Below are 21,469 nucleotides of genomic sequence, written 5' to 3'. Positions count from 1 at the left end.
GCAAACTTTGATACTGTTTTGTGTTTGTGCTTATTAAGGAGTCCAAGATGGTTCTCCGCTCCCCATTCCATCCTCACAACAAGCCTGTGAGGTAGGTTAGGCTGAGGTGACTGGCCCAAGGTCACCCAATGAGCTTCACTGGCTGAGTGGGGATTTGAACCCTGGGTCTCCCAAGTCATAGTCCAGCACTCTAGCCATTACACCACACCCTGCCTTTCCATACCAGGAGGTGTTTCTGGAGGGAGCATGGAAAGTGAGCCAATGACACAAAACCATATTCACAAATTATTTTTGAAGGGAGTAGAAAGGATGCTCCCATCCTTTCTTGTGAGGGGCCATTGAGCAAGAGCAGTGGCTTAGGAGCAGAGCATCCGCTTTGCATGCAGAATGTCCCAGGTGAAATCCCAGGCATCTCTAGGTAGGGCTGGGCAGGTCCCCTGCCTGAAACTCTTGATAGCCACTTACAGTCAGCAGAGACAATACTGACCTGAATGCACCAATGGTTTCAACTCAGTTTAAGGCAGTTTCCTGTGCTCTTTATTCAGAACCATGAGGAATAGAATACTACTTTGTTGTTGTTAGAAGTGCCATATCTCGGTGGGACATCTGCTTTGCATGCAGAAGGTTTAACCCCTGGAACACACCATCGTTGTCAAACAGAGGCTGGGAGAAGGCCTCCTGCTGCCTTCTCCCAGCATCTGCAGCCTCAGGCAGCAGTCTTGTTCTGCCTAATGATAGAGCCGGCCCTACTGATCCCAAGTCATTTAAGTTTTCGGAACAGATAAGAACCAGCAAGTTGAATTATCCCCTGTAAGCTAACCAGCAGTAGCCAGCACAGTTGGTATGAGAGTACTTCCATGTAGGAATGAGACAGACAGCCATTAAAACTATTCGCCACAGGAATTTCCCTTCTCCAGACATTTCCGAGGGATTGAGACATTTGCAGCAGTGTGATACTGTTCCGCATGTCTTGCTGATGCTAGTTGCTCTCAGGGAAAACCCGAGGAGAAGACACAGGCTGGTGTTTGCAGCAGACTCTACGTGCATCCCATAGCCACCTAGTTCCAGTCTTATTCCGTCCAATATGGAATAATCAATAGCCCCTTGAAATAGACACATGCCAATTTTTTTGGCACCTGATCCTTGCAGTGTTAACAATGCCCTTCACCAGCCATTTTTTAAACTGCTTTCAGGTATGAGGAGAGAAATTTGATATCAGACATGGCCCTCAGCAGTCACAGCAGAAGAGAGGAAGAGAACAAACATCCTCAAATAGTTGTGGAAGTTAGGGAACAGTTCTCCAAAGATTCGTTGCAAGAATATCAATCACATTCTGTAAATTGTTGTATAGGACTTGTTTATCCCACCCTTTCTTTCCAGGACCCTGTAGTTATCTCTTAAGAACACAGAAGGGGCCCATAAACTTGGAGGTGTGTAATAACCAGGGTAAGCACTGTCACCAATAAATTATCCTGCCATATTGTTAACAAAATTATTACAGTAATGGATTCCTGGTGTCTGCAACTTAAAAAAATGCATACAGATTCAACCTGTACAATATTGCATTACACATACTGCATTGGAATATACTATTCCACGCAATGAGACGTGTGGCCCAAATGCAACATGTTCCCAAGAGCTATTTTTAAGATAAGCTTAAAATAATAAATGAATGCAAACTGATTGCCAAAACTCTGGCCTGAATGAAGCCAGCAGGAAGACTTCCAGGGACCAAGAACTGGCTCTTGAAACAAGGGCAAACTGCTCAGTAGCTTGCGATTGCATAGATCAAATACCCAGCAGAAATCAAACCCAGCAAAGACCTTGTGCTCATTGAATGCAATGCCCACTGGTAATGCAATGTATGTGAGTGTGGACCACAGGATAGTTTCCTCCAAATTCAATGAGCCCCCAAACAGAATGCCACCACCACCCATTTCCATTGGAACTCATAAGCATATTTACTTAGGGGGAAAAATCCCACTGAGTTCAATGGGACTTACTCCTAGGTAAGCTGTGTAGTGAAGGCTAGTCCATTAGGGCAAACAGGGCCCTGCTCCCACTAATCTCATTTTTCGGGATGCATACATGGGATCTGCAGCAAAATGTTGCAGCATAAGAGAGCTTCTGCTCAAGGTTCCAGGCAGCCCACAACTCACAAGAGTCTGGCAGCATTCCAGGTCCACTGAGCATGTTTCAGTTTGCATCAGGCTTATGGTCACCCCAACCTTCTTGTGAATTGAGTGGAGCTATTGATATTGGAACTGGCCCCATAGTCTGAACACAGGAAATAGATGGGATAGAAAATAGTTTGGTATTCTCATGCATGCAAAGATGGTTTGGTGCTTGCTGGACTTTGCACCTTCTCTTTCTTTCGCCAGTATTACCGTAGTTTTCTGTGTATAACACGCCCCTGTGTATAAGACTCGAAATTAAGGAAATGGGGGAAGATTTGGGGGGGGGGGGGTTGGCTGAAGTTGTAGAGCTTTGGGGGACGGGGTTGCCGATAATCACTCACCCACATGACCACCACTGCCAATCGTAAGCTTATTATCTTGCAGCGTCTGGAAAACTAAGAATTATCCAAACTCACAAGAGTCCACTCAGTGTGTTTCTGTGTGAGTCCCTGTTCTGGACATGCCATGGAATAATGGGCTCAGGCTGAACCTCAGTGGCCAGAGTGACAGAATGCTAAATCACACTTGATGCAGAGAGGTGGGAAAGTATCACCCACCCACCATTCCAGGGAGAACAAGAGCAGTGACTCATGCAGCAGGCTTTTCTACAAGTGATTCCTTTCAGACTTAAAGACATGCAGTTTATTTGTTAGCAGTTGGCTGGCATCACTCTTTCCTGGCTCACCATTTCTAAATGAACAGCCCTAATGAGACTTGGCCCTCACTGAATTGTCAAAAAGAAATATAGCCCTTCCTTACAAGTACGTCCTCCTCATCATATTATATCCTTACTACCTTAAATCTGCTCCTGAACACCTAGAGCGGAATGGTGAGCTCCTTCTTTTTTAAAACCCTTTTTCCTAACCTTACATAAGCAAATCTGTTTCATTCAGATCCCCCGTGCCATCCCCCACAATGGCTCTTCTGGGGACTTTTTTAATGCAATCCTGCCTTTTTCTACAGCCTTTGACTATGAGGAGGGTTTGAGCTCAAGCACGGCTAACCTCCAGCAATGAGAAAGATAAGCGCAGAATTTGTACAAACTTGATTGATCAGTGTGGCAACGCCTACAACTTTGGAACTCGCTGCCTATTGAGATCAAGCAGGAGCCTTCATTGTATTCTCTTCAGAGCCTGCTAAAAACATTCCTGTTTAGGCAAGCCTACCCAGATGCTGCAAAAGTTCAGGTGATTTTAATCTGTTTTAGTATTTTAACTTTTATATGTTTTAAAGTAAGGTTGCAATTTTTTTCTTGATTTTACTGTTTTATCTTTTGTAAACCATTTTGAGGCTTTTTTCCATATATATATATATATATATATATGTCCCCCCAATATAAATTTTATGAAATCAATTTAGCTATCCCTCACCCATCCCTTTCAGATAATGCATATGTGAAATCTTCAACCATGATCTAAAGAACTATCACCTCCCAGCTGGAGGGGGGAATCACCAAGGTGGGGGGGGGGGTCTGCTCTGGAATCCCCTCCCCCAAAAAAGAGGATCTGGTAAAATGGAAAAGAGGCTGATTCTAACATTGATGAAGACACATTTGGCAATGCAGATAAAATTGGCTGCTTCTAAATCCCTTTTTAAACCAACGGGAGAAAGTTATGCACCTGGTCAGCTTTCGTCCTCTTGCATTTTAAACTGGAATAAAAACACTTTAATATTAACACAAACCTACTTTTTTATTTTTAAAAGTAGTCCCAAACAAAATGTTGGCTCTTAAACCAATTCTGTTTGCAGCATTCTCAGAGACCACCCAGCAAAATTATTTTATCGGCAGGCCTCCTGTGGAACTGAACCTACAAACAGCCTTACTGAAAGGGACAATTCAAAAGGTCTACCTGTTCCCCACAGTGGCCAACCAGATGCCTCTGAGAAGCCCACAAGCAGGGCATGGAGGCAACAACCCACCCTTGCTTTTTGTCCCCAGAGCCTGGTACTCAAAGGTATACTGCATCTGAGCATGGGGGCTCTATTTAGGCTGAGATAACCAACATAGAGAATTCAGGAACACAAGAAGGGACCTTAAAAATGTGGGGATAAGTCAAATCCATGGGTGAAGAAGAGATCTACCAATGGTATTAACTAATTTACTTGTGAGATATGCCCACTTCGACCTGCAGAACTGGCACCATTGAAGGGGTCACATAATTCTCATTCCACAGTTACAAGAAACTAATCACTTTGTGGGCAGCACCTAAACTTTGGAACTCCCTGCCTATTGACATAAGCAGGTGCCTTCACTGCAGTCCTTGCAGCACCTGCTTAAAACACCTGGTAAATCTACCCAGACATGAACATGCATTTCAATCTCTTTTTGGTTTTAGTTTAGTTTAATTATTTGTTTCCAACTGGGGGTTTCTAACTGATAATTATAATATTTCTGGTATACTGCTTAGAGGTTTTATTTCAGTCAAGCAGTATATAAATTTAATTACATTAAAAGAACCTGTGGCAGCTAAATAATAAATAGAAACTCCTTGTTCAGCAGCAGTCTACCTGATAACAGGGGCACCAACAAGAGAAGCCTATTGCCAAAGCCATCTAGCTAGCAAGTCCAGTGGTCAGGGATGATGGGGATTGTAGTCTGAAAACAGTTGGAGACCTGAGCTTGGGAAACACTGGACTAGATGCTGGGTCTTTGGTGCAATCCGGAAGGGCTCTTCCTGCATTTTTACAAGACTGGAGAGGACAGGAAGAAATATTGGTGTCTTGTGGTCATTGTAGGGCAGAAGGCAAGGAGCCCAGCAGCAAGTCTGCGTTCAGACTCAGGGATTATTGCATTAGTTTTCCTTCTGCTCCATTTCCCAATATTCGTTTTACACCACACTATCTGTTGCATTGTGACTTTTTGACTGATATATTGCCATGTACCATGCTATATTTCATGCACATCAGTGTGCGTGGTGTGATGCAACAGCAGATATCACCAGATATGTTGCCACCACCCAGTATGCACATGAGTGCTTCTGTCCTCCCCCCTTGAAAATGGCAAGGAAGAACTCTGCACTGGAACACCAGCCCATCACATGGCATGGCCTATGAAAACAGTGGGAAGACTGTGGTGCAAAAATTCCCACGATTTTCCAGGTTAATGTGGTTGAAAACAGATTTTTTTCCCTGGAAGCAATTAGCATGGAAACAAGCACTAAACACCTGCTACATTTTCAGAAGTGGCTGTTATATCACATGGAAAATCTCCTAGAATGCAGTAATTATCAGGTAAGAAAATGTCAGGGAAATGGAACAAAGGGGCTGTCTAAAAACAGCCTGTGAAGGCAGAGCCAATGACAGACAGGGACAACTCATTCTAGTTTAGTCCCTGCTGACTTCTGCAAGGGCAACACAGAAGCTAAATAGGCGGAAGCTGAATAGCAGTTTTAAGCAGAGGTGTGCCTAGGGGCTAAACAAGGGCACAGGCCTGGGGGTGCAAAAATTGTGCCTCTCCACTCTGGAGTTGCTAGGAGCTCGCCCATCCACTGCAGGCCATTCCTCCGCTGCTTTTGGCAGCCAGGTGAGGTGCCTCAGCAAGTGCAAGGGAGCCTAGGTATGCCTCTGGTTGTAAGTAAGAGACCAGGTAGTTTGGGGCTGGCTCAGGGCAGGTTGAGGTTGGTGGGCAGTGCCTCCTTTGCAAGTTCTACTAGGCAGAACAGGGAACTCTGGCTTCCAATGCAGAGGTGGAGGCCTTGCAGTCCTCCATGGGCAAGTTGAACTACAACTCCCATTAGTCCCGGATAGCACAGGCAGGGGTGGTGGGCGTTGAAACAACATCCAGCAACATTTGGAGTGCCACAGGTTCCCAGCCTCTAGCTTAGAGCACCCCTGCAGGAAGGAGAAAACGGAGTCAGCCTGGCACCACATCAACCTTACATAACAAATTGTCCCTGTAGCCTATGGCAGACTCTGATTTTCCTTCCTAAAAAGCAGTAGGAGTCAGCCAATCCCATTGAGATTGACCAGAAGCACAACCTGCAAACTCTTCCAGGTGGGTAGCTTTTCTTGGAGCAAAACTAAACAAGAGCCTTCTGGCTCCTTAAAAGACTTAACAGAATTAATTGGGGTGTAAGATTTTGTGGGGTCAAGCCCACTTCGTCAGTTGCATCTTCACCCATCTGGAAAAGTCGGTTTGGACTCCACGAAAACGCATGCCTTAATAAATCCTGTGAAGTCTTTTAAGGTGCCAAACTGAAAAGCTGAAGCAGTTTAAAGTGGAAATTGATTGATGACTCAAGAAGTCGTGGCTTGTCCCCCCTTTGGACAGGGCTGAGAAAAGGGTGACTCTCCAGACATTGCTGGGATTCTAGCTCCCAATAATCCCTGACCATTGACTGCACTAGGGCGAAGCTGACGGGAGTTGGAGTCTAACAACATATGGGAGGCCACAGGCTTCGCAGCCATGGCTCAAAGTCCTGGCCATTGCAGAAGTTAACTTTTCCACATGTGCAAAAACCAGAGCCTAAAGAAATCAAGGTGCCAAGGCTATCCCACAACATTCTAGAAGGCTGGGTACGGTTGTGCAGCAAGGACACCTTCAAATCCCCCATTTCAAGACGGGGGAGGGGGCTTGCAAAACCTCTATTCTCATCCCAAGTATTCCCCCACTCCACTTGGCACACTACACATCACCAAAGCTCTCCCTATACTTGCTGAATGTTGATTTAGTCTGCAAGGGTCAGTAGCAGACCCTTCAAATGGCAGCGGCGTCCTGTGCAATGGCAAAAATTGGCGCCTCCCTCCCGCTTCTCGCCTTCCATTCTACATCAAAGTTGTGGCACCTCCTGCAGTGCCCCCAAGGCTCTTCACCCAGTTTGACTGAACTGGTTGCACTCCCCTAAATCCACCTCTGCAACTCTGCAAGAGTCTTGTCTGGCACTGGCTAATCTAAAGCAGGGACATGTCAATAAACTGACCATCATAGTTCTCTCTCTCTCTCTCTCTCTCTCTCTCTCTCTCTCTCTCTAAAGTACAAACGAGCCCCAAAACACATACTGTAGAAGTTTTTCACTTATATGATGGAATTGACTGAATTTGCAGAATAGATGAACAATGTTTGCTCTACAGATAGGCAGTATTGTTTCATTTTTGGAGGTGGGGGGGAAGGGGAATTGAAAGAGTACACTATGCTAGCACTTTGCATCCATGCACAAAGACATTTGCATGCATGTGTGGTAGAACTGGCCAGCATAAGTTTTAGAGAGCCAGAAGAACATGAATCTGTACAGGCTAACAGAAGAGTTCAAAGGAGTTCCCCCCTCCCTCTGCAAAAATGCTAAAAATTAGGAACAATGGTTTTATTAAGTGCAGGTAAAAGATCAGGGCTGTCCCTGACAGAAGGGAAAGTGTTCAAGGCTAGCATTCTAGGAGTAGCTAATTTCAAAAAGCATGGCCTATTTCTTTACAGGCCCTACAGGAGGCTACACAAAGAATGAAATATTTCTGCCTTATTTCCTCTTTCTGCCTGCAAAGACCAAGGAATATATATATGCATGATGTATTTGTATGATGCAATAAAGGGGTTCTGAAGTGCCCCACATCTCTCAGACCCAGACTTAGGAGCTCTGTTTAAAAGTGGTGCCAACCTTGCTTCATCAGTGTGGACAGGTGTTTTGGACAATTACGGAAAACACAGTAAATACTGCCCAAACATCATCCTTTCCCTCGCCTCCCCCCTTTCATTTTCCAAGCGCTGTGTTCAGCAGTTTGTCCTAGAATGCTGCACTGCTAGCTAGGCTGGATGCTAGTGCTGCATCAAGGCTGCATCTGAACTTAGAAATCTGCTTTGCAAAAAAAAAAAAAAAAAAAAAAAAAGGAGAAAGACTGCAGGCAGGCAGAGTCCTTACCGCATTCCTTCTTCCCCTCATCTTGCCTCCTGGGGGATTCGCCTCGGCCATCTCCCTTGCAAGACAGGAACTGGTTACCTTTCCCAAATGTCAATGCGGCATCAGTGAAATAAGATCCGTGGATCTCGTGAGGTGTTTAAAAATCGCCGGGGGTAGCCGGCCGCCTGCACTGCTGCTTCTCCTTGTGCCAAGGCATCGCTGCACAGAACACACAGAGCAGCCTCCTCACTCATGTCAGTTGCACGGGTGGCGATGATACATGCTCCCATAATCTATTCATTCCCAGACACAAAACTGACTGGCAGATGACCTGGTCCTCTCCTCTGGCTAAAGCTGAGCAGGCAAGGGTGCCAAAACTATGAATGGCTGTTGGCTGTGCTAGCCGGCAAGAAAGGTGGGGGGGGAGTGCGAGGAGAGACTCAGTGGCCAAGAACAGCTATAGATTTTTAAGGTGGAATGTGGAAGTTTGAAGACGTATATATTGCCATTTATAGCTCACAGCAGCAACACACTCCGGAGCAGTGTTAAGACTCTAGCGAGCATCCTTTCTGGTGTTTCCCCCCCTCCCTCAAAGATTTCCCACAGATGAGAAGCAAATAATGCTTTGATGGCTGACAGCTCCTGGACAACTAATACAGAGACAGAGAAGGAGAGGGAGAGGGATAGAGGGACCATTTGGTAACTTTGATATGGTCTCTATTTTTGCTGCTGGCTGCCACGGATGTGCCCTGGTGAAGAGAGCAGATCACATGCCCCCGAGGTGTTTTAGGCTAGTAGCCAGGATGACTATGCTATCCTTCTACTGCCAGATGTGCCATGCCTCTGGATCCCAGGTTCTGGGAATCACAAGTAAAGGAGGAGTGCTGATGTGCTCAGATTCTGCTTGCAGGCTTCCTATAAGGAGTATCTGGGAGGCCACTGTGAAAACAGAATGCTAGACAAGATTCTCCTTTGGCCTGATGCAGCAGAACTCTTCAAAAGTTCTGTCAATAACTACAACATGTTCTATCAAGCGGATGCGGGTGGCGCTGTCAGTTAAACCACAGAGCCTAGGACTTGCCGATCAGAAGGTCAGAGGTTCGAATCCACACGACGGGGTGAGCTCCTGTTTCTCGGTCCCTGCTCCTGCCAACCTAGCAGTTTGAAAGCATGTCAAAGTGCAAGTAGATAAAGAAGTACCGCTCTGGCGGGAAGGTAAAGACAGTTTCCGTGCGCTGCTCTGGTTCGCCGGAAGCGGCTTAGTCATGCTGGCCACATGACCCGGAAGCTGTACGCCAGCTCCCTCGGCCAATAAAGCGAGATGAGCGCCGCAACGCCAGAGTCGGCCACGACTGGACCTGATGGTCAGGGGCCCCTTTACCTTTACCTATGTTCTATCAATAGCTACAGTGTGTTAGTTTAAACTTTGGAACTTGATGCCACAAGATGCAGAGAAGGGCAGCAACCTAGACACCTTTAAAGGGGGGGCAGTCAAAATAATGGAGAAAAAGGCTATCAATGGCCACAATGGCTATGTTATACAATCCATTGTCAGATGCTGCTGTTGTTGGCATCCATCCGTCTTGAGATGGTTGTGGCTGCAGAGATGGGTGACCTCTCCAGGGCACAAGACTGGGCAGTGCGTATGGAGGTCCTGGGCTGCCCAGACAACAAGACTCCCCTCTCAGCCTTGCTGATGTGGTCCAAAGGAAAGCAGAGCAATGCATTTGGCACCAGCTTGGCTGCAGGAGTTGCCAGAAAGAGGTATACAAGAGGTATCCAACCATCTTAGGGACTCCACTCTGGATTTGCATAGGGTTTACTCCTGAGCCTTTTCTTCTCCCAAAGATACCCTGCAAGGCAGCGTCATGGACTGGCTGGATGCAGAGGGGTGGTGGGAGGCACCAGCTGGGGAATCCCTAAGGCAATGAGGCAGTTGCAAGGTAAGAACTACCGGGATGAGTTGCTTTGCTCACTAGGTCTGGCCTCCTGGGCTCTTTTGTTTATTTTCATTTTTCATTTGACTTTTAGTTTGTAATACCGCCTTTCTATATTACTATGCACGTGGCGGTTTACAAGCTGAAGAAACAATAAAATAGACAGCAAAGTTCACATACATAATAACAATCTGATCCAATAAAAGAAAGCCACAATAATTTTAAAATAAACAACTTATATCAAATAAAGCAATTTTCAATAATCCATTAGAATATAATAGTAAACAGTAAAATTAAATATCCACAAATAATAAAACTTATCAGTTACAATAAAGAATTACTAGATGATAATAAATAAAAACCACAGCAAATCACAATGCATAAAATACCACAAAACATGCAAAACCATGTAAAAGAATCAAACTAAGAAACAAGCTCATACAACTTATAAAATGGTGTGTACTTCTCTTATTTGAATAAAGAGTTAACTTCACTTGCTACTGTGTGAGTTATTGCTGACTTACTCGTGACACCCGCCCTGACAGGCAGCGGGTATGGAATTTTCCTTGAGGTTTACTTCCAAAGCCTTTCTAAAAAGGTGAGTTGTCATCTGGGCAGCCCAGGACCCCCCCCCCCCAAACACACCGCCCAGTTCTCATTTCCCAGAAATGGTCCAGGAGGATACTATGGCCAATGGTATCAAGTGCTGAAGAGAGATCAAGGTCACACTCCCCCTGCCCTATTTTCTGCAAAGGTTATACTGGCAAAACCTCTTGGTGTTTCGCAACTTTCTGACTAGTTGCAGGACCTTAGCCAGACCTAGCAGAGTAAACGCAGAATCCACGGAAGCAATTGGCAACTTGGCTGCAGACAGGATGGACGAAGCAGGAACCAGGAACCAAACACCTAGGCCTTCTCCCCCAATGATGGTCAGCCCCCCAACTCCCCTTTCCCTGCCCAACACCTCTGGAATTGGGGAACCAGTCCTCAGAACTGTCCCCAGGCCATACCCTCTTTAGCATCCTCCTCCAATGATTTTGCCTGGCTGGAATGTGTAATAGAACTGTGGTAACGCTACTTCCTTACCTGGATGGAGGGTGTCTTGAGAAGTGTGTGTGAGAGAGTGACAGCGTGTTTGTTTGTGTGTGCACAAACCTCTGGCTTCTGCCTGGCGGAAATGCAACCTGCTCTCCTGGTAAGAGTCACAGCCATTGGTCCACCCACCTCTGCCTCTAGCCCTGCCCATTTCTGGCTCCTCCCACCACTGGCGTTTGTCCCCTGGAAGGTTACCCACAAAGGAATTATGGTCCTTGGGCAGATAATGACACTCCCCTTGTGCCCGCCCCACCACAGAAGAACTTACTGCTATTCTTTGCAGAGTCATTTTGACCGACGTCCATGTATCCAACCTTCTGTCCAGGATTAGGATAAATTTGGTGTCCAATTCACGTTGGCTGGAACATAAGAAAATTAAATAAAGAAGAAGCAGGGAACAGAGCTGTGCTGTTCACATCCTCAACCAAAAGTTCACAATTGGACTACCTTAGATCCAGGACCTTCCTACGTTCTTTTTCCAAAAAAAATGGCTTTCAATACACAAACATCCATTCCTACTGTGGGTTAAAAGCTCACCCTTGAAAAGTCACACTGGCAGATCATGTCAGCTGAAGGTTTCTATAGTCATGCACCACCCAGGTCCACCAGGAATATGGATGGGCAAATCTGACAAACCGAGTGTCTCATTTTTCCAGTTCTTAAGTTCAGTTCTCCACATATCCAGACCAGGTTGCAAATGTTGTTCTTTTTTAAAATCCTGGACCCTACAATTGGCTAGGGAGGCCTTTTTGCAGTGCTGCCACTGAGGGCTGCCCCACTGGTGCAGAACCGTGACACAGCCTTTACAGGAGTGGCTCCCTGGTTGTGGAATGCCTTCACTAGTGAAGTGCACCTGTCTTCATCATGATTAACTTTCAGGAGGAATTTGAAAGCATTCCTGTTCACCTAGGAGGGTGAAGAATCCTATCCCTTGCAACCCAAAGATCATTGGATGGAACAGTGTTTTTAACTGCTAATATGGTTTAAAATGAAACAGCTTTTAGATGCTTGTAACTGTAATTGTTCTTAGATTGCTTTTAATTACATTATAATGCTTTTGTTTTTACATCTGTCTGCTGCCCAAGGCTCTTTTGACAGAAAGGGCAGGATATAAGTTTAGTATAAAAAAAATCAACATATAATTACAAAATTCGGCACATTTTGATTTGATTTTAAAGGGGGGGTGGCTGTGCCTTGGTTCATATACTGTTTCAGAAAGTGCAAATTGGGCAAATTTGCCTTTAAATACAAACTGAACTGAATTTCTTCCCCGCCCCTAAGCCCAAGAGAGGGGACTGACATGAGCCTCAGTGTGGTGTAATGGTTAGAGTGCTGGATTATGACCCAGGAGACCCGGGTTCAAATCCTCTCTCGGCCATGAGGCTCACTGGGCGACCTTGGCCCAGTCACCATCACTTAGCCTAACCTACCTCACAGGGTTGTTGTGGGGATGAAAGTAGAAGGAGAACCATGTATTGAGCTCCTTGTGGGGGGGGAGGTGGCAAATAATGCAGTAAATAATATTGCAGTAAATAATATTGCAGCAAATGCAGTAAATAATATTGCAGCTGACAATATTTAAAGAAGCAGAAAAAGCAAAAAAAACCTATGGGCACAAAGGAGAAACTGGTTTACCAGGGACAGGGACCAGAGAACTGAAACTGATAGTAGACGGGGATACTTGGAGTATGTCCTATTTATCTGGAATAAGGTGGATTCTTCTTTTTCTGTTGCACAAGTCTTTGTTCTCCCGGCAAAACCACAGAACCGCATGCAAAAACCTAGTCGCACGTGCCCTAACCTTGCCTGACTCAATTACTAATTCATACTCTTCAGGACTATAATTTAGGGGAACCCGCTCTGAATCTACTCATCACACTGTTAATGAGAGGTTTGCATGGCAGAATACACTTGGCAAATAACATTGCCTGGAGATCAGGCTGCAAACTCCAACGCACGTTGCAAGATTTTGCTCCATTCCATACTTATTTTGTTTTCCAGGATCAAAGCCGCTGAAAGAGTAGGGTGGGGCAGGGCAGGAAGAAGAAAAGGCGGAGAAACAAAGGAGCGCACACACCCTAGCAATGGCTTACCAGAATCTGATGCTGCAAGACTTGCAGCAGGGTGAGATTCAGTACAGTTTGCATTTTAAAGAGAACCTACCAAATTCATACTAAACCTGTACTGAATTGAAACACATGCTTCTCTAAACAACAACACACACAAAAATAATGTGGACAAGAATGCAAATATTAGGACAAAGCGTGCATAAATGGAAAAAGAAACCACATACATAAATGTTATTAAGGGGGAGAGGAAAGTTGGATATTGAGGATAAGCTTAAGAGTAAACCCCTTCCTTTCCAGCAGTATATAAGTTTTATGAAACAGTAGATAAAATGCATACTTTTTGATGCATTCACCAGTACAAAACAATGCAATATTAATCTTTTTTACATAAAATATGCATTATTATTTTTGTGCACACTGCAAAATCCAGAAAAGTGTGCAATCCAAGTGGGAGCTGCATTCCGATCAGCTAGAAAGTCTGGGAATGTCAGAGCAGGTTGGTCCATTGCGCAAAGCAGGCCAAAGGAATTCTTTCCCCATCCCTAGTCTCTATAGATTATTCCTGTATCAATCAGCACCCAGCCAGCTGAAAGGAAGTAAAAAAACACACAACCAGAGAAACAGGCCACTGTTATCCTGGTTAGGCAAATTTCTGCTTTGCAAATCTCTCACTGGTTGCTCCCATGATTTCATGGTGCTGCCACCCTTGCTGTCTAGGGTGTGGTGGGTGGTGGACTGCTATCTGCTAGGGCATTCCCTCTCTAAGCAATACTGGGAACACCCCTAAAGTGCCTTAATAAGGTGGAGCAACTCTGCAATGACTCGTTCGCCAGTACAGGAAGGTGGGTTGCACTTTCATCTTTGGAAACGGCAACCTTCAGTTCACACACGAAATTGGTGGCAACACACCTCTGGATGAAACTCCCCCCCAAAAAAAAAACAAAAACCTCAGGGGTCTTGGACAGGTGGGAAGAGACTGCAATTTTTGATCTTGCAGGAATTCCAGGAAGTGGCTGGGCTCAGTGGGTGGGAAGGATTATATATCTGAAGCTGCAGCAAAGAGACGAAGTGGGCAGAGAGTTCAAATCGAGCTCAGCTGTTCCACTGGCAGTTCAACCACTGTAACCAACAGTATGCTCTGCTCAACATCCCTTCTGAAACTGGCCAGGATGTACTGCATTAACATTATTACTTTGTATTATTAGGTGGTGCTTCCCTTTGCGCTTGACCTGGAAGCTGCAGCTAGCACAGAATTCTGAGAAAATGATTGCTGACAGGAATGAGACCCTGTTAGTATGTGGCACTTCTGTTGTGCAGCACCTTAACTATTGCCTGTTTGCTCCCAGGCCAACCTCATCGTGGTGCACTGCTTAGAGCATGGGTAGGCAACCTAAGGCCCGGGGGCTGGATCTGGCCCAATCGCGGAGGGTCTAGGAATCAGTGTGTTTTTAGATGAATAGAATGTGTCCTTTTATTTAAAATGCATCTCTGGGTTATTTGTGGGGCATAGGAATTCCCCCCCCAAAAAATATGTATATATAGTCCGGCCCCCCACAAGGTCTGAGGGACAGTGGACCGGCCCATGACTGAAAACGTTTGCTGACCCCTGGCTTAGAGTGTCATACTAGCACCTGCGAGAACAGGGTTCAAATCCCTGCTCAGCCATGAAGCTCGCCGGGTGACCTTGGGCCAGTCACTGCTTCTCAGCCAAACCTACCTCACAGGGTTGTTGTGAGGATTAAATGAGGAGGGGGGAGAACCATGCATGCCTCCTTCAGCTCCTCGGAGGAAAAGTGTGATATAAATGCAATAACTAAATACCTAAATAACAAAAATAAGATAATTAGTCTATAAAGCCCTAGCTTAGGGCTAGCTTATTTGCAAGATCACCTTTCCCCTCATACAGTGGTACCTCGCGTTAAGAACTTAATTCGTTCTGGAGGTCCGTTCTTAACCTGAAATTGTTCTTAACCTGAAGCACCACTTTAGCTAATGGGGCCTCCTGCTGCTGCTGGGCTGCTTCGAGCACGATTTCTGTTCTCATCCTGAAGCAAAGTTCTTAACCCGAGGTACTATTTCTAGGTTAGAAGAGTCTGTAACCTGAAGCGTATGTAACCCGAGGTACCACTGTATATGCCCCCTTGGCTGCTTTGATCTGTGGAACTGGTGCCACATGATACTTGTTCCACCTTCATATGAAATTGATCCTATAGTGTGGAAGTACGTGCTCTTCAGAACTCCCTGCTTAAAGGATAATTCTGCTAGCCAAGGGTGGGGGCAGGCAGAGATGCTGCTTAGCAACTGGACAGAGTAGCATGATGTTTTCTAACATGCCACGTGCTCTGATTGGCTGTGCAGTTCTGGGAGTCTTCCTCGCTTCCCCACACCAACTAATTTTGCTCATTGTCTCCCTGCTATATACAAGGCATTGAAGTAAAATAGATAAAAACCTCTCTTCAAATTATGCACATTCTTGTCATTTATTTATCCTCAAATTGCACACTGTTTTGCTCATTTTCCTTGGTAAAGAGTTACAAGGATTTCTTCTGTCTCCACCTGCGTTATTTACATGACTTTGCTAACACTGCTTTGCTTCTCAAAAACGGATGTTTGTCTCGTTAAGGCAAGATCCCTTCCCCTGTTTGTTGCTCCCAGTGCACAATACTTGGGGGTGCAGTGCTTCTGAATCTAAGGTCCATTTAACTATTGTGCCAACCATGAGTTTGTCTAATATCCTTTTTTTTTTTTTTTTTTTTTGGCGCATCTAGGCATAGTTACCATCACTGACGACTTCTGGGAGTCCTTTTTGACTGCCATTTTACTAAATTCCACATCAGTTTCAAAAACGTATAGTGCTTGAGTTAATAAATGGCACACCAAGACCAGGAGTTGCCAGCTTTTTTCAAGTCAAGGGGTGCATTGAGATTTTTTAACAGTGGGCACCAGCCCCTTGCCCTGGATCAGCCTACCCTCTGAGAAACAGAAAGAGAGAAGGGTCGGGCACATGCACACACTGACTTCAATTTCTCAAGGGACCTAGATTCAGATCCAAAAGAATTCATCTGAGCCTTGAAAAGCACCAAGAGTTGAAAGAGGAAGTGGCAAAGAGTGCCACTCTTCCCCACTTCTTCCTTCAACTCTATGACCCTTTAAAGGGAGAGTAGGGGAAGTTAACCAGCCTTGCCACCTCATGACCACGGGAGCAATGAGCGGAGGGGCATTCAGAGACTTAGCAGGTGCCATGGGGTTCTTGAATCAATGGGTGCCATGCATGTTCTCGATCCCTTGGCCAAGGCCCAATATTCATTCTCTGACTTCAGCAATGAACCTGCAGATACCATCAAACTCAGAGCAGTTAATGCTAGATTCATTTACTGACCACATAGAGGCAAATGGCACTTAAACTCTCCAACAAAGAGTGGTGCCATCAAGTTAGGATTTTTTGGGCAAACATCCAGGGCACCGCTGAGCAGGAGGATCCCCAAGTGTGGTAAAATGCCAGACTGACCGCAAGTATTACTGTTTATTAATTTATATACCACTTAATGCCGCAATAAGCTTCTAAGCAGCTTACGAGGATAAAAAAACAATTACACAAACATTCAAATATAAACATCAACCACTAAGATACAAAAGGGGTGGCTGGGGGAATCCCATTAATTAAAAAAAAGAAAGAAATAGAAAACACCTGCAATTAAAATATGTGCTAAAACAATCCCAATGAAACAGGAGACTCAGGTCAAGTAAGGGAAGAAATACACATTGCCCTCTAGAGAGACATAAAGCCATTAAGTCCAAAAGTGAGCCTCCTGCCCGTAAAACAAAGTTCTGAGCACCTCACTACTGCATTGAATATACAACCCAACCTGCTGGGCAGGTATCAAGGTAGACTGATTTATTTTATTAGTAACTTGATCACAGTTAACGTTTTTTCTTTTCCTTTCCCCAGTCCTTCTTACTTCCTGGCAGCACAGTGTTGAAGATTGACACAGGTGAATTAAACCAACAAGTGTTTAATTATTAGGTTCCAGAACAAACGTCTGCAAATGAAACTAGTAAACATGATATGTATGCTGTTATTTGGACCTCCAGGATTGTGCGTGTGCATTGCTGTTTTTAAATCTAGCACACATTTAAGGCGAGGATGCACAGAATCTCTATTTCATTTTTAAACAGCCGCCTGCCCTTTGCCAAGCTTCTAAACCTCAGGGAACATAGCTCAGTTATTACTTTCCACCAGATTTTTTTTTCCAACTGGAGATGCTGGGAATTGTATTTGCAAAACATGCTCCTAATACATAGCTATGCCATGCCCCCCACCAGAAAAAAAAAGCCGCAAGTTTTCTATCTTGGTTATTGATGCAGCAACACTGCTGTTTATGATTCTGGTGCTGACATAGTTTGTCAAAGTAAGCAACAGGCAACCATCTGCTTTTTTATTATGCTGATTCTCCAGTGTGCCACAGTAGTCTGCATGCCCCCTCCATGAATATATACCTTTCATCTTTGCAACAACCTTGTGAGGTAGGCTAAGCCAGCCTCTGTCTCTCAGCCTAAGGAAGACATGGTGGAGAAATGCCATGGCTTTAAGAAATCTGGTTTGTTTATTCACCTATTTACACCTTCAGTCTGCATGGAGGGAGTCCAGATCTTACAGCCTGGCCCTTTCAAGAGGGGTTGGTACCCCCATAGCAATGCAGGCAACCTTCAGGCAACCTGCCCAGGATTGATCTCAGCTCCTCTTCCTCCTCCTTGCTCTCAGATCAGTCACCCTGGCAACCTTCCAAATCCCCAGTCTCTGTTCACACCTCAGGGCAAGGGGGAAGGCCCTCTCTTGCATTGTTAAAAAGTAAAGGGACCCCTGACAGTTAAGTCCAGTCGCAAACAACTCTGGGGTTGTGGCACTCATCTCGCTTTACTGGCTGAGGGAGCAGACATTTGTCCGCTCCGCAGACAGTTTTTCCAGGTCATGTGGCCAGCATGACGAAGCCGCTTCTGGCGTAACGGAACAGCGACACCAGAGCAGCACATGGAAACGCCGTTTACCTACCCACCGGTACCTATTAATCTACTTGCACTTTGAGGTGCTTTCGAACTACTAGGTTGGCAGGAGTAGACCCGAGCAACGGGAGCTCACCCCATCACACGGGGATTCGAACTGCCAACCTTCTGATCGGCAAGCCCTAGGCTCTGTGGTTTAACCCACAGCACCACCCACGTCCCACTGTTAATGTCCCTCAATTGCTCTCTATTGTTCCTTGAGGAACATAGCTCAGCCACAGGAATTCTTCTGCATTCTCCCTTCATGTCCCAAATAATCAAAATCCTAGCATTTGGTAATTTATAGGGTTTAGGGGGGTCCCCCCACCCTTAAATCTATAACAATATCAAGCTGATGTAACAGCGCAGCACCCACTAGAGTGAAATATGGGTACCTTGGAATCCGAGTTAAGTAGCTCAAAACTTTTGTCACAACCTCTTCAGGCATTTGGTTGAAATTGGAATTTTCAGGAAATGTTATGATCCAGCCGTTGTCTTTCCCTCTTCCACCTAGTTTGGAAGAGAGGGGTGGGTGGGAATAAGCAGACATCCTAAACCAGCTGCTAAACCATTCAACACATGTGCCTGCTGGGGGAGGCAGGGTCAAAGACCCATTACTATTTCTGCAGCAGGTTCACTGTCTCCAGCATCTTAAAGCTGCCCAATCAGCATGCAAGGGGACCTTTTCACCACGAAGAAGGAGTCTTCTCACCCTGGGTGCTACTTGGAGCTCGTCTGGAATGAAAGAGATGAGTCAGCCCCTGAGGACTGGCTCCAAGGGCCCTTCTAGAGAAAGAACATGGGGAGAACGACCAGGAGGAGTTGTTCTGCATGCTCCAAAGCTAAGTTTTTAGGAACACTGAGAACGCAAGGGGCTTATGTGCAATGGGACTTCAAGGAAAACAAAACTCAAGTCACTCTGAAATAAGACACTGGAGCACTCCAAATCATTTGCCTGTGAAGGGGTCCAACTACACTACTATGTGACCATGAAACTAACCTAAATTTGAGCCCTTATTTATTATGCTAACTGCTGTGCACTTGCATTTCACTTCCGTCTCAAACTACACTGTCCACCCCTGGTCCCAGCGGAGCCCTTGTTCAGTCTCAAACTGGTCCCAGCAATGTAGGGTGGGGTTTACTTTAATTTTGTCTATTTATATCACACTTTACAAAAATGTTTGGGAGACAAAGAAGAGTTTGCCATACTCACCAGAAAGAAATGCAAATTCTTTCTTCAAGTCCTCAGCAATGTCCTTTGCACGTGTTGGAAGAGATGACTCTGGCAAAAAAAGGAACATGAAATGCATGGCTTAATCACTGCGTAGCTTGAACCTGTCACATCTATATCCCACTTTCTCCAGGCTTCTCCTTCCTGCAGCTCTGCATCTCCACCACCCATCGACTCAAGTGCTTGCTCTTCCCTTTCTATAGCCTCCGTGTGGGAGAGTCATAGCTCATTGGCAGAGTACCTGCTTTGAATGCAGACGGTGCCAGGCTCAAACCCTAGCATCTCCAGATGGAAAAGGATATCATCCTCTCTGTGATATCTCCCCCATTCCAGCTGGCCATTCCAAGAACTCTGTAATTAAGGAAGCGTGTCTGAGTTTGCTTTTCTCCCTCTCAATCCATTTTCCTTTTGTGTTGTGTATTGTTTTGGATTGTCAACCTGAAGGGAAGAACTATCTCATCACTGCCATCTCTGAGTCACTCCGGAGTAGGTCCATCTACACAACCTCGAGTTCATTCAACCTGTGAACAGAGCTATAATAATATAATAAAATAACAATAATAATTTATTATTTATACCCCGCCCATCTGGCTCGGTTTCCCCAGCCACTCTGGACGGCTTCCAACAAAACACTAAAATACAATAACCTATTAAACATTAAAAGCTTCCCTAAACAGGGCTGTCTTCAAAATGTTTGGTAGTTATTTTTCTCTTTGACATCTGGTGGGGGGGTGTTCCACAGGGTGCCACTACCAAGAAGGCCCTCTGCCTGGTTCCCTGTAACTTGGCTTCTTGCAGTGAGGGAACCACCAGAAGGCCCTCGGAACTGGACCTCAGTGTCCGGGCAGAACGATGGAGGTGGAGACGCTCCTTCTGGTATACTTGACCGAGGCCGTTTAGGGCTTTAAAGGTCAGCACCAACACTTTGAATTGTGCTCAGAAACGTACTGATGCAACTCTGCACAATCAACAACCCTGCATTTTGCAGGATCCCAGATTGTTCACGTAACTTAGGTACTGTACACATCTAAATGTGTTCATAGCTTGAATCTAGATGAGTCAAGGCAGCGCCAGAAGGTATGATTTTTGCCCTCCTTCCTTTCGGACCATCAGTGTGCTGCAAAGAGCTACCTGCAGGCAGGCAGGCAGCCCACAACAAATCCTTTCAGAGGGCTAAAACTTTGAGCCTGGGTTTTATGAACAACAAGACCGGGGCAAGAACAGGGTCAGCAAAAGGTTACAGAGTAGGTGATGTTCTTGAGTCACAGATACAGCATGTGCAGTAATTAATGCCCTTTTAAGGAGGGCTGGTACAGTGCTGCCTGTTATTTATCTTCCCTGCCCCTCACCAGAACTGCCCACACCATTTGCAAACAGCAGATATACTACACACCTGTCTAGCCGCCTAAAAAACTCATTACTCTTCTCGATACCAATCAACTGCTCTTTGTGGAACACAATCCCAATTGTGATTTATAAAAAAGGAACAGGTGAGGGCTTTGTCAAAGGGCCAGAGCGCTACCAAGGAAACCCAGAAATGGGAGAAATAGCTGGTTTGCTGATTCTTTCGGGTGCCCAGGGAAGAAGAAGAAGAAGAGTAGTAGTAGTAGTAGTTTGGATTTGCTATCCCACTTTATGACTACCTGAAGGAGTCTCAAAGTGGCTAACATTCTCCTTTCCCTTCCTCCCCCACAACAAACACTCTGTGAGGTGAGTGGGGCTGAGAGACTTCAGAGAAGTGTGACTGGCCCAAGGTCACCCAGCAGCTGCATGTGGAGGAGTGGAGACGCGAACCCGGTTCACCAGATTACGAGTCCACTGCTCTTAACCACTACACCACCATGTTTCCACCCAAGTCAACAAGAAAGGAGCTTGGGACTGCTGTCTGCTTCATTTCCACATGGTCCTTGCGAATGTTTTGTGAACACAGCCCAATGACTAGAAATTTGAGGTTAGACCCAGGCAGCCCAAATCCCTAGAAATCTCATTGGATAACCTCAGATCAGTTGCCTCTGGCCAATGTACCTTGCAAGGTTCCTGTGAAGATTTGCTGTGCGTGGGAAGGAAACTGAGCATGCCATATTTTAACTTC

At 45.5% G+C, this 21,469-nt stretch overlaps 1 protein-coding gene across 7 annotated transcripts in view; it reads right to left on the bottom strand.

Annotated features, from left to right (window-relative positions):
• Positions 1–21,469, bottom strand: part of MCF2 (MCF.2 cell line derived transforming sequence) — a 70,873-nt gene that overhangs the window by 40,967 nt on the left and 8,437 nt on the right. For 4 of the 7 annotated variants that reach the window (XR_014560305.1, XM_083722733.1, XM_083722734.1 and 1 more), the window contains exons 2-4: positions 19,360–19,428; positions 18,542–18,656; positions 11,306–11,396 (exon numbers count right to left, since the gene is read on the bottom strand). Coding sequence is in view for 5 of the 7 variants with exons in the window: in XM_083722733.1 (XP_083578859.1) it covers positions 11,306–11,396; positions 18,542–18,656; positions 19,360–19,428 (275 nt within the window). In the remaining 2 variants the exon portion in view is untranslated. Of the gene's footprint in view, positions 1–8,026; positions 8,415–11,305; positions 11,397–18,541; positions 18,657–19,359; positions 19,429–21,469 lie in introns of those variants that run through there. The other 3 variants (XR_014560306.1, XM_083722736.1, XM_083722735.1) reach the window with 3 other exon arrangements.

The sequence above is a fragment of the Podarcis gaigeae genome, assembly GCF_964106915.1.
Source record: "Podarcis gaigeae genome assembly, chromosome: Z".
In the NCBI taxonomy this organism is placed as follows: Eukaryota; Metazoa; Chordata; class Lepidosauria; order Squamata; family Lacertidae; genus Podarcis; species Podarcis gaigeae.
This window is presented reverse-complemented; position numbering and strand designations above follow the sequence as displayed.